Source organism: Giraffa tippelskirchi, chromosome 9, assembly GCF_054371585.1.
Source record: "Giraffa tippelskirchi isolate mGirTip1 chromosome 9, T2T-mGirTip1v1.2.pri, whole genome shotgun sequence".
NCBI lineage: Eukaryota > Metazoa > Chordata > Mammalia > Artiodactyla > Giraffidae > Giraffa > Giraffa tippelskirchi.
The window spans coordinates 48223645-48239702 of NC_137283.1; the positions used below are offsets into that span (position 1 = coordinate 48223645).

The 16058-nt window shown below is 42.3% G+C and overlaps 1 protein-coding gene across 5 annotated transcripts in view; it reads left to right on the plus strand.

Moving 5' to 3' along the window:
• The first annotated feature begins 13 nt into the window (after window positions 1–13).
• The window catches only part of IFRD2 (interferon related developmental regulator 2), a 39079-nt gene continuing 23034 nt past the window's right edge, over window positions 14–16058 (plus strand). For all 5 annotated transcript variants that reach the window (XM_081525385.1, XM_081525387.1, XM_081525388.1 and 2 more), the window contains exon 1: window positions 14–232. In XM_081525385.1, the coding sequence (XP_081381511.1) occupies window positions 175–232 (58 nt within the window). In that variant the 5' untranslated portion in view covers window positions 14–174. The remainder of the gene's footprint in view (window positions 233–16058) is intronic.

Below are 16058 nucleotides of genomic sequence, written 5' to 3' on the forward strand. Positions count from 1 at the left end.
GTCCGACCCATCTGGCAGAGGGCGGGGCGCCTCGCGAAGATGGTGGCGTGCGCAGCGTGTGGCTCCCGTCGTCTGCTTAGGTCTCAACTCAGCGCACCGGCCGGCGACTCGCTGGCCTGGAACCCCCCGCCGCCGGGTCCCTGACCCCGCGCCCCGTCGTGCCCGATTTGCGGCATGCCCCGCGCCCGAAAAGGCAGCGCGCCCCGCAGAGGCGGCCAGCGCCGCGGAGGAGGTAAGTTGGGGTGGCGTGGGTGGCGGGGCACGGGGAAACTGAGGAACGTCAAACTAGGGTCCTGAGTGGGTTCCCGTCAGTGTTCCTTAGAGTTATCGGGTACAGACTCCTGCCTTGCCCAGTCTGGTGCCACCACCTGCAAATTCCCCCCGTGACGGGCACGTGCCCCAGAAGTGAGCGGCCACGTGTGCGCCTAACTTGAGCGTGCTGCCCGCGTGCCCGAGCCCTCGCTCCGGCTCGCACCTGGTCCGCACCTGCCGGCCTTGGTTGGTTTCTCACTGCCTCTCTCCCCAAGCTGTCCGCTGTGATGGACAAACTGGCCAGACGGAGCTGGAAGCCCGTCCTCTCTCCAAACCCTGATCGTTTCCCGGACTGGACTAGGAAATTGGTGGGAGACCTGGCTTATCCTGGAGTACTGAGAGATAGGGTGATGGGGAAACTGCAAAATTTGGGGCCTTGACTGCCTGGCCCTAGAGGGCGGATGAGCGCACTGGGGCCCGAAGAAGTCCTGAGAATCGCTTATCAGGTCGACCAGGAGGAGCAGCATGTCCTGGTACAGTAAACACGTTTATGTTTACCCAGCAGAGATGGGGGTGCCTTTTAGCCATGGCTGATACCTGGCCACCATTTTAATGGGGCTTGGATGAGGGTGTTACCGAACCACACTTGGATTCACTTGCCTGGGAGCAATAATAACTGATGAAACCGCAGAAATGCGGGGCCCGGGGGTGGGGGTGGGGGTGGGTGCGGAGGCAGGCGTGAGACTCTGAGGAGCTCTGGTTCTTTATGTCTCAGAGCACAGAGAATTCAGCAAGAGTTGAAAGTGACAAATAAAAAGTGACTTTTTAGAATAGGACACTTGAGAGGCCTACAAGTGGGTGGGTGAGAAGGTGCTGCCCCAAGAACTTGGTGGGTATAGTTTTATAATCAAAGGAAGAGTGGGGAGAGCAAGAAGACCACCTTTTCCCTCATTCTTGAGGAGATGTCATGCTTCCATCATCAGGTCCTTCTGCCCATGGGATGGGGGAGTTTTCTTGCCCCTACAAGGTCAAATCAGGACTGTTATGGCGCAATGGGAATGAGCAAAAAGGCAGTAACCATATACTGAAATATGATAAATCATTTCAGGTTTTAGTATAATGTCACTCTTTCCTTAAATTTTTTCTTTTAGTGCACGCGGGGGAGCGTGTCCTAGGAATCATTGGGCTGGATATAGGTCTCCTTTTACCATTAAAACAATGGTTATTTGGGGGCATGCCTCCTGTTTCTGTTTCATGATTTTATGATTAAGCAAACCTGCTTTCTTCTTTTTTTTTTTAAAGGTGCTTTCTTGAATGATGATTAACTTAAAGCAGTCTCCCATAGTTTTTTCTTACACTCCCTTAGTGGGATTAACTGTTTAATCACCTACTCTGTCTTTTTACTCTGTCCCTATCATTCCCTGCCTCCAGGTATTTATCCTCTATGCTCAAAGGGGGTTGCTGCTGCTGCTGCTAAGTCGCTTCAGTGTGTCCGACTCTGTGCGACCCCATAGACGGCAGCCCACCAGGCTCCGCCGTCCCTAGGATTCTCCAGGCAAGAATACCGGAGTGGGTTGCCATTTCCTTCTCCAGTGCATGAAAGGGAAAAGTGAAAGTGAAGTCGCTCAGTCGTGTCCGACTCTTAGCGACCCCATGGACTGCAGCCTACCAGGCTCCTCCGTCCATGGGATTTTGCAAGCAAGAGTACTGGAGTGGGGTGCCACACAAACTTATCATTAACTGCTTTCTGCTGAGATGGGATGTAGGCCTCCCTGGGGAAGAAGTGTAGGACCTGAGTCTTCCTTCTCTTTTGGGAGAACTGTAATGCTAACTCTGGTTGTGTGTGTGTTAGTCACTCAGGCATTTCTGACTCTTTGTGAACCCACAGACGGTAGCCCATCAGGCTCCTCTGCCCATGGAATTCTCCAAAATACTGGGGCGGGTTGCCATTTCCTACTCCAGGGGATCTTCCTGAGCCAGTGATTGAACTGGGGTCTCCCGCATCGCAGGCAGACTCTTTACTGACTACTATTCTGTTAGCCCTTGTGGGTGTTAAACATCAGAGAATGAGTTTATAGAAGATACAAATGAAAAGAATTAAAGCAATAGACATTAGAAGAGTTATTAAAAGAGATTGTAGCCACAGTTTTGGAGACCCAAACCATATTTTCCAAACAGTTTCCATATCTGGAGAGGGTTACTTGAAGCCTCACTTGTTTGCTTTTGGCTAGGCCCGGAACCTTAATGTTTTATACTTCAGGATTTATTGAGTCTTTTAGTTATAGATTTAGTCTTGTTATTTTTTTTAAATTTTTTGTTCACATCATTTAGTGATAAGGGTGGCTTCCTTGTCCTTCGAGAAACAGAGTGGCCCCTAATTTAGTTAAAAAGTCCCATCTATTAAAGTGAGAGGACAATCAGGCACAAACAGAAAGGAATGTAGAAATGACTGGCCACTGATGTTGCGCAAAAGGGATTGCAGGTAAGTGTACCCATGTCTCTTTACTGACACTCCCACTACATATTTCTTATGATTGTTAAGGCTTTCAGTCTTTAGGTTAAGACCGAGAGGGTTGCCCTGGTGCTTATGAGAGATTTTATCAAGTGGCTCACCACATCAATGACCACCTGCCTGAAGCTTGAGGCTCACCACTAGTTATATAGGTGGTATCTCTATCTATAGCCACTTTTGGTCTTGGGCTCCCTCAGCCTTTTGATTATAAAACCATCAAAAGCCTATGGGTCCCTGTCCCTTTCTGGCATCTGGGGCTTTCCCCCTGCCAAAGCTCTGATTGTTCTCAAAGTGGATTGAGCACCTTCTTTCCTGCAGTGCCCCCTTCGTCCACCTAGGGTACAATGGTTTTGTCTGGGTACCCATGAGCCTTATGGTTTACCACGGCCAGTTTGACCTGGAAAGGCCAGCCTCGCCTTCAGTAGACAAAGCCACTGCCAGCGTTTGGGCCTTTTGTATATGTCTTTGGGTGCCTTTGGTCTCTTAGTTTATCTTCCTATGATTGAAAACTGAATAAACCAACTGGAGCAAGTCACTTATAGGGTTTGAGGACTGGTAGTTGCATTTTGAATCCTGCACTGATGTCTGGGGTTATGAAACGCATAGCCTGAAGGGCCTGTGCCTGGAGGAGGGAGGGATCCATATTCATATACTTCTTATCTATTTATCTGGCTCTGCCTGGTCTTAGTTGCAGCGTGCAAACTCTTAGTTGTGGCATTTGGGATCTAGTTCCCCGACCAGGGATTGAACTCACATTCCCTTCATTGGAAGTGCAGAGTCCTAACGGCTTGACCACCAGGGGAGTCCCTGTTTGTAGACTTTTTCATGATGGCCCCTTCTGACTGGTGTGAGGTGATACCTTGCTGTAGTTTTCGTTTACATTTGTCTAAAAGTTAGTGATGTTGAGCAGCTTTTCATGTGCTTTTTAGTCATTAGTATGTTTTCTTTAGAGAAATGTCTATTTTGATATTCTGATTTTTTTTTTTTTTTTAACATAGAACTGTATGAGCTGTTTGTACATTTTGGAGATTAATCCCTTCTCGGTGGGTTTGTTTGCAAATGTTTTCTCCTATTCTGTGCGTTGTCTTTTTGTTTTGTTTATAGTTTCCTTTGCTGTGCAGAAGCTTTTAAGTTTATTTAGGTCCCTTTTTTTAATTTTCATTATTCTAGGAGGTGGGTCAAAGAAGATACTGCTGTGATTTATGTTAAGGAGTGTTTGCCCTATGTTTTCCTCTAGGAGTTTTATATAGAGTCTGGCCTTACATTTAAATCTTTAATCCACTTTGAGTTTATTTTTGTGTATGGTGTTATTGAGTGAAAGTCGTGTCTGACTCTGCGACCCCATGGATTTACAGTCCGTGGAATTCTCCAGGCCAGAATACTGGAGTGAGTATAATCCTCTTCTCCAAGGGATCTTCCCAACCCAGGGATCAAACCCAGGTCTCCCGCATTGCAGGCAGATTCTTTAACAGTTGAGCCACCAGGGAAACCTGTATGGTGTTAGAGGATGTTCTGATTTCATTCTTCTACATGTATCTGTCCAGTTTTCCCAGCATACCACTTACTGAAGAGACTGCCTTTTCTCCATTGTATATTCTTGCTTCCTTTGTCATAGATTAATTGACCATAGGTGCATGGGTTTATTTCTGGATCCACTGATCTGTATTTCTGGTTTTGTGCCAGTACCCTACTGTTGTGATTACTATAGCTGTGTAGTTTAGTCTGAAGTCAGGTGCCTGATTCCTCCAGCTCTGTTTTCCTTCTCAGGATTGCTTGGCTATTTGAGGTCTTCTGTGTTTCTATACAAATCTAAACATTTTTTGTTGTTGTTGTTCTAGTTTTGTAAGAAATGCCATTGGTAATTTGATAGGGATTGCACTGAATCTATAGATTGCATTGGGTAGTATAGTCATGTTTTGACAATATTGATTCTTCCAATCCAAGAGCATGGTGTATCTCTTCTTCTGTTTGTGTCATCCACAATTCTTTCACCAGTATTTTCAGAGTATAATTCTTTTATCTCCTTAGGTAGGCATATTCCTAAGTATTTTACTCTTTTTAATGTGATGGTAAATAGGGATTATTTCCTTGATTTCTTTCTTTAAAAAAATATTTATTTGGCTGCACCAGGTCTCGGAGAAGGCAATGGCACCCCACTCCAGTACTCTTGCCTGGAAAATCCCATGGACGGAGGAGCCTGGTAGGCTACAGTCCATGGGGTCGCTAAGAGTCGGACACGACTGAGCGACTTAACTTTCACTTTTCCCTTTCATGCACTGGAGAAGGAAATGGCAACCCACTCCAGTGTTCTTGCCTGGAGAATCCCAGGGACGGCGGAGGCTGGTGGGCTGCCATCTGTGGGGTCGCACAGAGTCGGACACGACTGAAGCGACTTAGCAGCAGCAGCAGCACCAGGTCTTAGTTATGGCACATGAGATCTTTGATCTCTGTTGTGGCAAGCAGAATCTTTTCATTGCAGCATGTGGAATCTAGTTCCCTGAACAGGGATTGAACCCAGGCCCCCTGAATAGGGAATGTGTAGTCCTAGCCATTGAAGGCAGGGAAGTTCCCTGTTTTCCTTGATTTCTCTTTCTGATTTCTTGTTAGTGTATAGGAATTCAAGTGATTTCTGTGTTAATTTTGCATCCAGCAAATTTGCCAAATTCATTGGTGAGCTCTAGTAGTTTTCTGATAGCATCTTAAGGATTTTCTGTATACAGTATCACATCATCTGCAGACAGTGACAGTTTTCCTTCCTTTCCAATTTGGATTCCTTTTCTTTCTTTCTCTTCTCTGACTGTCATACTCAGAACTTTGAAAACTATGTTGAATAAAAGTGGCAAAAGTAAACATCCTTGTCTTCTTTCTAATCTTAGAGGAAATGTTTTCAGCTTTTCACCGTTGAGAATGATGCTAGCTATGGGTTTGTCATGTATGGCCTCTATTATGTTGAAGTAAAGTCCCTCTTTGCCCACTTTCTGGAGAGTTTTTATCATAAATGGGTATTGAATTTTGTCAAAAGCTTTTTCTTCATCTATTGAGATGATTATATGGTTTTTATTCTTCAGTTTGTTAATGTGGTATATCACACTGATTGATTTAAATATATTGAAGAATCTTTGCATCCCTAGGATAAATCCCACTTGATTCTGGTGCATAAGCCTTTTAATGTATTGTTGGTTTCAGTGTGCTAGTATTTTGTTGAGGATTTTTGCATCTATGTTCATCAGTGATACTGACCTGTATTTGTATGTGTCTGTTTTGGTATTAGGGTGACGGTGGCCTTGTAGAATGAGTTAGGGAGTGTTCCTTCATCTGGAATTTTGGGGGATATTTTCAGAAATACAGGTGTTAACTCTTCTCTACAGGTTTGGTAAAAGTCACCTATGAAGCCACCTGGTCCTGAACTTTGTCTGTTGGAAGTTTTCTCATCACAGTGTCACTTTCATTACTTGTGATTGGTTTGTTCATATTTTCTATTTCTTCCTGGTTCAGTCTTGAAAGGTATACATTTCTAAGAATTCGTACATTTCTCTTTTTAAACGAAAACCTTCTAAAGTGTTTGTTTATTTACAGTTGCACCCTGTGACTTGCAGGATCTTAATTCCCTGACCAGGGATTGAACTTGGGCCCTTGGCAGTGGAAGCGTGGAGTCCTAACCACTAGATCGCCAGGGAATGCCCAGAATTTGTCTCTTTCTTTTAGGTTGTCCATTTTATTGGCATAAAGTTGTTTGTAGTAGTCTCTTACGACGCTTTGTATTGATATTTCTGTGGTGTCCATTCTAGCTTCTTTTTCATCTCTGATTTAATTTTTTTATTATTATTTATTTATTGACTGTGCTGCATGGGCTTTTCTCTGTTTGCAGTGCACAGACTTCTCACTGTGGTGGCTTCTCTCGTTGCTGAGCACTGGCTCTAGGGCATGCTGGCTTCAGTATCTGTGGTGCGAGAGCTCAATAGTTGCAGTTCGCTTGCTCTAGAGAACAGATTTAGTAGTTGTGGCACATGGACTTAGTTGCTCCACCACATGTGGGATCTTTCCAGATCAGGGATCGAACCTGTGTCTCCTGCATTGGCAGGTGGATTCTTTACCACTGAGCCACCAGGGAAGCCCGCTAATTTTTATTGATTTGAGCCCACTCTCTTTTTTTTTTTTCCTTGATGAGTCTGGCTAAAGGTTTATCAATATTGTGTATCTTTTCAAAGAACAAGCTTTTACTTTCATTGATCTTTTCTATGATTTTGTCTCTATTTCATTCATTCCTGTACTTATGTTTATAATTTCTTCTACTAATTTTGGATTTTGTCTTTCTTCTCTAGTTGCTTTAGGTATAAGGTTACCTTGCTTCTTTGATATTTTGTCTTGTTTCCTGAGGTAACATTGTATCTCTGTAAACTTGCCTTTTAGAACTGCTTTTGTGGCATCCCGTAGGTTTTGGATCTGGTGTTTTCTTTGCCATTTCTCTCTCAGTTCAGTTCAGTTCAGTTGCTCAGTCGTGTCCAACTCTTTGCTATCCCATGGACTGCAGCACGCCAGGCCTCTCTGTCCTTCACCATCTCCTGGAGCTTGTGCAAACTTGTGTCCATTGAGTCGGTGATGCCATCCAACCATCTCATACTCTGTCATCCCCCTTCTCCTCCCGCCTTCAATCTTTCCCAGCATCAGGGTCTTTTCAAATGAGTCGGTTCTTTGCATCAGGTGTCCAAAGTATTGGAGCTTCAGCTTCAGTCCTTCCAATGAATATTCAGGACTGATTTACTTTAGGATTAACTGGTTTGATCTCCTTACAGTCCAAGGGACTCTCAAGAGTCTTCTCCAACACCACAGTTCAAAAGCATTTCTCTCTAGGTATGTTTTTTCAATTCCTCATTGATTTTTTTCAGTAATCCTCTGAATATATATATTCTTATTTGAATTTTTTTGCCATATAGGTTTTGAGAGAGTGTTGACTAGAGTTACCTGTGCTGTCTATCAGGTCCTTGTTGATAAACTGTTTTACATACATTGGTGTATATGTGTTAATCCCAACCTGCAAATTTATCCCTCCCTCCTATCCCTCCCTTTGGTAATCATAAATTTCTTTTCTTTTCTATATGGGTTTTTTTTTTTTTTTTGGCTATGGCCTGTGGGTTCTGGCATCTCAGTTCCATGACCAGGGATCCAATCTAAGACCTTGGCGGTGAAACCTGAGTCTTAACCCTATACTGCAGGGGAATTTCCCAGAAATTTCTTTTCTGAGTCTGTGAGCCTGTTTCTGTCTTGTAAATTAGTTCATTTGTGTCAATTTTTAGATTCTGCATATAAGCAATATCATAGGATGTTTTTGGATCTCTACTGATTTGCTCGAATCACTGTAATCATCTCTAGGTCGTTGTTGCTGAAAATTGCATTATTTCATTCTTTTTTTTTTTTTTTTATAAATTTATTTATTTTAGTTGGGGGCCAATCACTTCACAACATTGCAATAGTTTTTGCCATACATTGACATGAATCAGCCATGGGTTTACATGTGTTCCCCCTCCTGGACCCCCCACCCACCTCCCTCCCCATCCCATCCTTCTGGATCATCCCATTGCCCCGGCCCTGAGCCCTTGTCTCATGCATCGAACATGGAATGGTGTTCTGTTTCACATATGATAATATACATGTTTCAATGCTATTCTCCCAGAACGTCCCACCCTCACCTTCTCCCTCAGAGTCCATAAAATTGTTCCATGCATCTGTGTCTCTTATTCTGTCTCGCATATAGGGTTATCGTTACCATCTTTCAAATTCCATATATATGCATTAGTATACTGTATTGTTGTTTTTCTTTCTGGCTTACTTCACTCTGTATAATGGGCTCCAGTTTCATCCATCTCAGTAGAACCGATTCAAATGTATTTTTTTTAATGGCTGAGTAATATTCCATTGTGTATATGTACCACAGCTTCCTTATCCATTCGTCTGCTGATGGACATCTAGGTTGCTTCCATGTCCTGGCTATTGTAAACAGTGCTGCGATGAACATTGGGGTACACGCGTCTCTTTCAATTCTGGTTTCCTCGGTGTATATGCCCAGCAGTGGGATTGCTGGGTCATATGGCAGTTCTATTCCCAGTTTTTTAAGGAATCTCCACACTGTTCTCCATAGTGGCTGTACTAGTTTGCATTCCCACCAACAGTGTAAGAGGGTTCCCTTTTCTCCACACCCTCTCCAGCATTTATTGCTTGTAGACTTTTGGATAGCAGCCATTCTGACTGGTGTGAAATGATACCTCATTGTGGTTTTGATTTGCATTTCTCTAATAATGAGTGATGTTGAGCATCTTTTCATGTGTTTGTTAGCCATCTGTATGTCTTCTTTGGAGAAATGTCTGTTTAGTTCTTTGGCCCATTTTTTGATTGGGTCGTTTATTTTTCGGGAATTCAGCTGCAGAAGTTGCTTGTATATTTTTGATATTAATTGTTTGTCTGTTGCTTCATTTGCTATTATTTTCTCCCATTCTGAAGGCTGTCTTTTCACCTTGTTTATAGTTTCCTTTGTTGTGCAAAAGCTTTTAATTTTAATTAGGTCCCATTTGTTTATTTTTGCTTTTATTTCCAATATTCTAGGAGGTGGGTCATGGAGGATCCTGCTGTGATTTATGTCGGAGAGTGTTTTGCCTATGTTTTCCTCTAGGAGTTTTATTGTTTCTGGTCTTACATTTAGATCTTTAATCCATTTTGAGTTTATTTTTGTGTACGGTGTTAGGAAATGTTCTAGTTTCATTCTTTTACAAGTGGTTGACCAGTTTTCCCAGCACCACTTGTTAAAGAGATTGTCTTTTCTCCATTGAATATTCTTGCCTCCTTTGTCGAAGATAAGGTGTCCATAGGTGCGTGGGTTTATCTCTGGGCTTTCTATTTTGTTCCATTGATCTATATTTCTATCTTTGTGCCAGTACCATACTGTCTTGATGACTGTGGCTTTGTAGTAGAGCCTGAAGTCAGGCAGGTTGATTCCTCCAGTTCCATTCTTCTTCCTCAAGATTGCTTTGGCTATTCGAGGTTTCTTATATTTCCATACAAATTGTGAGATGATTTGTTCTAGTTCTGTGAAAAATACCATTGGTAGCTTGATAGGGATTGCATTGAATCTATAGATTGCTTTGGGTAGTATACTCATTTTCACTATATTAATTCTTCCAATCCATGAACACGGTATATTTCTCCATCTGTTTGTGTCCTCTTTGATTTCTTTCATCAGTGTTTTATAGTTTTCTATATATAAGTCTTTTGTTTCTTTAGGTAGATATATTCCTAAGTATTTTATTCTTTTTGATGCAATGGTGAATGGTATTGTTTCCTTAATTTCTCTTTCTGTTTTCTCATTATTGGAGTATAGGAATGCAAGGGATTTCTGTGTGTTAATTTTATATCCTGCAACTTTACTATATTCATTGATCAACTCTAGTAATTTTCTAGTAGAGTCTTTAGGGTTTTCTATGTAGAGAATCATGTCGTCTGCAAACAGTGAGAGTTTTACTTCTTCTTTTCCTATCTGTATTCCTTTTATTTCTTTTTCAGCTCTGATTGCTGTGGCCAAAACTTCCAAAACTATGTTGAATAGTAGTGGTGAAAGTGGGCATCCTTGCCTTGTTCCTGACTTTAGGGGAAATGCTTTCAATTTTTCACCATTGAGGATAATGTTTGCTGTGGGTTTGTCATATATAGCTTTTATTATGTTGAGATATGTTCCTTCTATTCCTGCTTTCTGGAGGGTTTTAATCATAAATGGATGCTGAATTTTGTCAAAGGCTTTTTCTGCATCTATTGAGATAACCATATGGTTTTTTTCTTTCAATTTGTTAATGTGGTGTATTACATTGATTGATTTGCGGATGTTAAAAAAACCTTGCATTCCTGGGATAAAGCCCACTTGGTCATGATGTATGATCTTTTTAATATGATGTTGGATTCTGTTTGCTAGAATTTTATTAAGGATTTTTGCATCTATGTTCATCAGTGATATTGGCCTGTAGTTTTCCTTTTTTGTGACATCTTTGTCTGGTTTTGGAATTAGGGTGATGGTGGCCTCATAGAATGAGTTTGGAAGTTTACCATCTTCTGCAATTTTCTGGAAGAGTTTGAGTAGGATAGGTGTTAGCTCTTCTCTAAATTTTTGGTAGAATTCCGCTGTGAAGCCGTCTGGTCCTGGGCTTTTGTTTGCTGGAAGATTTCTGATTACAGTTTCGATTTCCGTGCTTGTGATGGGTCTGTTAAGATCTTCTATTTCTTCATGGTTCAGTTTTGGAAAGTTATACTTTTCTAAGAATTTGTCCATTTCTTCCAAGTTGTCCATTTTATTGGCATATAGCTGTTGGTAGTAGTCTCTTATGATCCTTTGTATTTCTGTGGAGTCTGTTGTGATCTCTCCATTTTCATTTCTAATTTTGTTGATCTGATTCTTCTCCCTTTGTTTCTTGATGAGTCTGGCTAATGGCTTATCAATTTTGTTTATCTTCTCGAAAAACCAGCTTTTAGTTTTGTTGATTTTTGCTATGGTCTCTTTTGTTTCTTTTGCATTTATTTCTGCCCTAATTTTTAAGATTTCTTTCCTTCTACTGACCCTGGGGTTTTTCATTTCTTCCTTCTCTAGTTGCTTTAGGTGTAGAGTTAGTTGATTTATTTGATTTTTTTCTTGTTTCTTGAGGTACGCCTGTATTGCTATGAACCTTCCCCTTAGTATTGCTTTTACAGTGTCCCATAGGTTTTGGGTTGTTGTGTTTTCATTTTCATTCGTTTCCATGCATAATTTTATTTCTTTTTTGATTTCTTCTGTGATTTGTTGGTTATTCAGAAGCGTGTTGTTTAGCCTCCATATGTTGGAACTTTTAATAGTTTTTTTCCTGTAATTGAGGTCTAATCTTACTGCATTGTGGTCAGAGAAGATGGCTGGGATGATTTCAATTTTTTTGAATTTACCAAGGCTAGATTTATGGCCCAGGATGTGATCTATCCTGGAGAAAGTTCCATGTGCACTTGAGAAAAAGGTAAAATTGATTGTTTTGGGGTGGAAACTCCTGTAAATATCAATTAAATCTAATTTGTCTATTGTATCATTTAAAGTTTGTGTTTCCTTGTTAATTTTCTGTTTAGTTGATCTATCCATATGCGTGAGTGGAGTATTAAAGTCTCCCACTATTATTGTGTTATTGTTAATTTCCCCTTTCATACTTGTTAGTATTTGCCTTATATATTGTGGTGCTCCTATGTTGGGTGCATATATATTTATGATTGTTACGTCTTCTTCTTGAATTGATCCTTTGATCTTTATGTAGTGTCCTTCTTTGTCCCTTTTCACATCCTTTATTTTAAAGTCTATTTTATCTGAAATGAGTATTGCGACTCCTGCTTTCTTTTGGTCTCCATTTGCATGGAATATGTTTTTCCATCCTTTCACTTTCAGCCTGTGTGTGTCTCTAGTTTTGAGGTGGGTCTCTTGTAGACAGCATATATAGGGGTCTTGTTTTTGTATCCATTCAGCAACCCTTTGTCTTTTGGTTGGGGCATTCAACCCATTTACATTTAAGGTAATTATTGATAAGTATGATCCCGTTGCCATTTACTTTGTTGTTTTGAGTTCGTGTTGAAACATCCTTTCTGTGTTTCCTGTTTAGAGAAGATCCTTTAGCATTTGCTGGAGAGCTGGTTTGGCGGTGCTGAATTCCCTCAGCTCTTGCTTGTCTGTAAAGCTTTTGAATTCTCCTTCATATCTGAATGAGATCCTTGCTGGGTACAGTAATCTGGGTTGTATATTATCCTCTTTCATTACTTTAAGTATGTCCTGCCATTCCCTTCTAGCCTGAAGGGTTTCTATTGAAAGATCAGCTGTTATCCTTATGGGGATCCCCTTGTGTGTTATTTGTTGTTTTTCCCTTGCTGCTTTTAATATTTGTTCTTTGTGTTTGATCTTTGTTAATTTGATTAATATGTGTCTTGGGGTGTTTCGCCTTGGGTTTATCCTGTTTGGAACTCTCTGGGTTTCTTGGACTTCTGTGACTATTTCTTTCCTCAATTTAGGGAAATTCTCAACTATTATCTCCTCGAGTATTTTTTCATGGCCTTTCCTTTTATCTTCTTCTTCTGGGACTCCTATGATTCGAATGTTGGGGCGTTTCATATTGTCCCAGAGGTCCCGGAGGTTTTCCTCATTTCTTTTGATTCTTTTTTCTTTTTTCCTCTCTGCTTCGTTTATTTCCATCATTCTATCTTCTACCTCACTTATCCTATCTTCTGCCTCCGTTATTCTACTGTTGGTTCCCTCCAGAGTGTCTTTTATCTCCTTTATTTCATTATTCATTCTATATTGATTCCTTTTTATTTCTTCTAAGTCCTTGATAAACATTTCTTGCATCTTCTCAATCTTTGTCTCCAGGCTATTTATCTGTAACTCCATTTTGCTTTCAAGATTTTGGATCATTTTTATTATCCTTATTCTAAATTCTTTTTCAGATAGATTCCCTATCTCCTCCTCTTTTGTTTGGCTTTGTGGGCATTTCTCATTGTCCTTTACTTGCTGAGTATTTCTCTGTCTTTTCATCTTGTTTAGATTGCTGTGTTAGGCGTGGCCCTTCTGTATTCTGGTAGTATGAAGTTCCTCTTTGTTGTGGAGGTTCCTCACTGCGGTTGGGGTTGGACAGGTGGCTTGTCAAGGCTTCCTGGTTGGGGGAGCTTGTGTCGGTGTTCTGGTGGGTGGAGCTGGATTTCTGCTCTCTAGAGTGTAATGGAGTGACCAGTATTAATTTTTGAGATGTCTATGGATTTGGTGTGCCTCTGGGCAGCCTGTATATTGATGCTCAGGTCTATGTTCCTGCGTTGCTGGAGAATTTGCGTGGTACGTCTTGCTCTGGAACTTATTGTCTCTTGGGTGGAGCTTGGTTTCAGTGAATTTATGGAGGCTATTGGATGGTCTCTTATTAATTAATATTTCCCCTGGCTTTCAGTCTTATTCTTGCAGTAGCCTCAAGACTTCTCCTTCCATACAGCCTCAATAATAAAACTTTTAGGTTAATGGTGAAAAGATTCTCCACAGTGAGGGATACCCAGAAAGGTTCACTGAGTTACATGGAGAGATGAGGTGGGGGGGGTGGGTTGAGGTGACCAGGAGGGGAAGAGGGGAATTCAAATGTGGAGAGAGCAATCTAGCCAGTAAGCACTTCCCTCTGTGCTTTCCACAGTTTGGAACCCTCAGAGTGATTCACAGAGATACATAGAGAGGGGGGAGGAAGGTAACAGAGGTGAGCATGAGTAGAAAGGGAGGAATTAAGAGGGGAGAGAGAGATCTGGGCAGTATCCTGTTCCTGAAGTGTTCTCCGGTACCCAGAACACCCTCAGAGATTCACAGAATTGGGTTGAGAAGAGAAGGAGGAGGGTGGGAGATAGAGGTTCCCTGAGGGAGAAGAAAGAGCATCAATAGGTGGAGAGAGTGATCAGGCCAGTGATCACACTCCTGAGTAAAAGTGGGTCCTAAAGATTGGGTTCATAAATGTACAAAGTTGATATCAAATATGTAAAACAAAGATTAAAAATCTAGAGTAGAGGTTAGACTCTTACAAAACTTACAATCTAAAAAAAAAAAAAAAGAAAAAAGGAAACAGTGTAAAAAGAAAAAAAAAACAGTAAAACAGTAAAAAAAGAAACAGTAAAAAAATGTAGAACAGGAAAAAAACATTAAAAAAAGAAAACACAAAAGGTATAAGATATATGTATGTAGTTTGCTTCAAAAATAGGGTTTGTTTTTTTTTGCAAGTTAATAGTGGGTTATGAAAATGAAAGTTAAAGGTGTAATAGAGGACTTGAAGAAAAAGGAAAGAAGAGAAAAAAAAAATTTTTTTTTTAATTAAAAAAAAAAAAAATTAAAAAAAAAATAGTAAAAAATATATATATCCCGGACTTTCTCTGGAGCTGTTGTGAGCAGTGTGGGATCTGCTCAGTTTTAGATAGATCGTTATTCCTGCTTATACTTTTCAAGATCTATAGGTCCTTTTCAATGCAGTCGGTATTAACTACAGGGATCTTAATCTGTTGGCCTGTCCCTTCCAAAGCGCTTCCCTCTGTTTATTTGGCTTCTGTTTGGAGATCTCTTCAGTATCTAATTTCCGCCCTGCAACAAAGCGGTGGAGGTGATCTCTTTAGGTTCGCTTGTTCAATCGTGCTGTGGGGAGGAAGGAACACTGCAATTCTGGCGTGCGTGTGGTAAGCTCGCAGTGTCTCGGCCGCACTGGGTTCGCCCCCGCTCACGGCGTGTGTGCTTTCCCCGTCTACCCTGCTCAGGCTTCAGGTTACTCGGCCGGGGAGCGGGCCCTGAGCTGCGTGCACTTCCCAGGTCTAAGCCGCTCAGGTTCAGGCTCCCGGTTACTCCACAAAGGCGCAGACTCGGTTTCGCCCGCGGCTTGTGCCGTTCCCGGTCGGAGCTGCCCAGGCGGCCAGGAGTTTGGCGAGCGCGCTGTCCCCTGTTGGGGCGGTGCGGCTTATCACCTCCCTGGTCCCCACCTCGGTTTACGGGCGCGCCCGGCTCCGGTGTGCTTTGTGTCGGTTCTGGGGAGCTGGTCTCTGGCTGCGACCCTCCCGGCGGCTGTCGACCCTCCGGGATCTCAGGCAGTCTTTGCTTAGAAACTGGGAGCCTGTTTGCAGTTTGGTAGGGGGTGCCCTCTCTGGAGCCGAGTTTGCCCCTTTCCGGCTCTGGCGGGCCCCGCCTGCCCGCTGTGTCCGGCGGGGGATGGGGCGGTCCGCAGCCGGCTAGCTCTCCTCTGGTATCGCTCAGTCCTTTGTTCTGTGAGCGGGCCGGCAGTGCCTTAGAGTTGGGCTTTTCGCGGGATAGTTCTTTCTCTCTCGCTGTCCCACAGTTTAGGTTACTATCTCACGTTAGCTCCCTCAGATTGCCCTCGGGGCACTCGGGCCCGGTCCTTACCCTAGGCAATGCCGCCCGCTCCTCTCCGTTCAGCCCCCACTTGCTGGTGGCGGATGATGCGAGCGTCTGGGGTTCTTTGCTGGGAGTTGCTTTAGGCACGTAATCTCTTTTGAAGATAATGCGCAGTTTTTGTGGAAGCCTGAAGTCCTCAGCCAGCCTTCAGAAGTAGTTTTGTGAAGTTTGGTCAGCGTTTAGATGTTCTTTGGATACATTTGTGGAGGAGAGAGTGGTCTCCCCGTCCTATTCCTCCGCCATCTTATCCCCGCCTCCGCATTATTTCATTCTTAATTTTTTTGGCTAATATACCATTGTATATATGTACCATATCTTCTTTATTCACCTCTCAAGGGACATTTT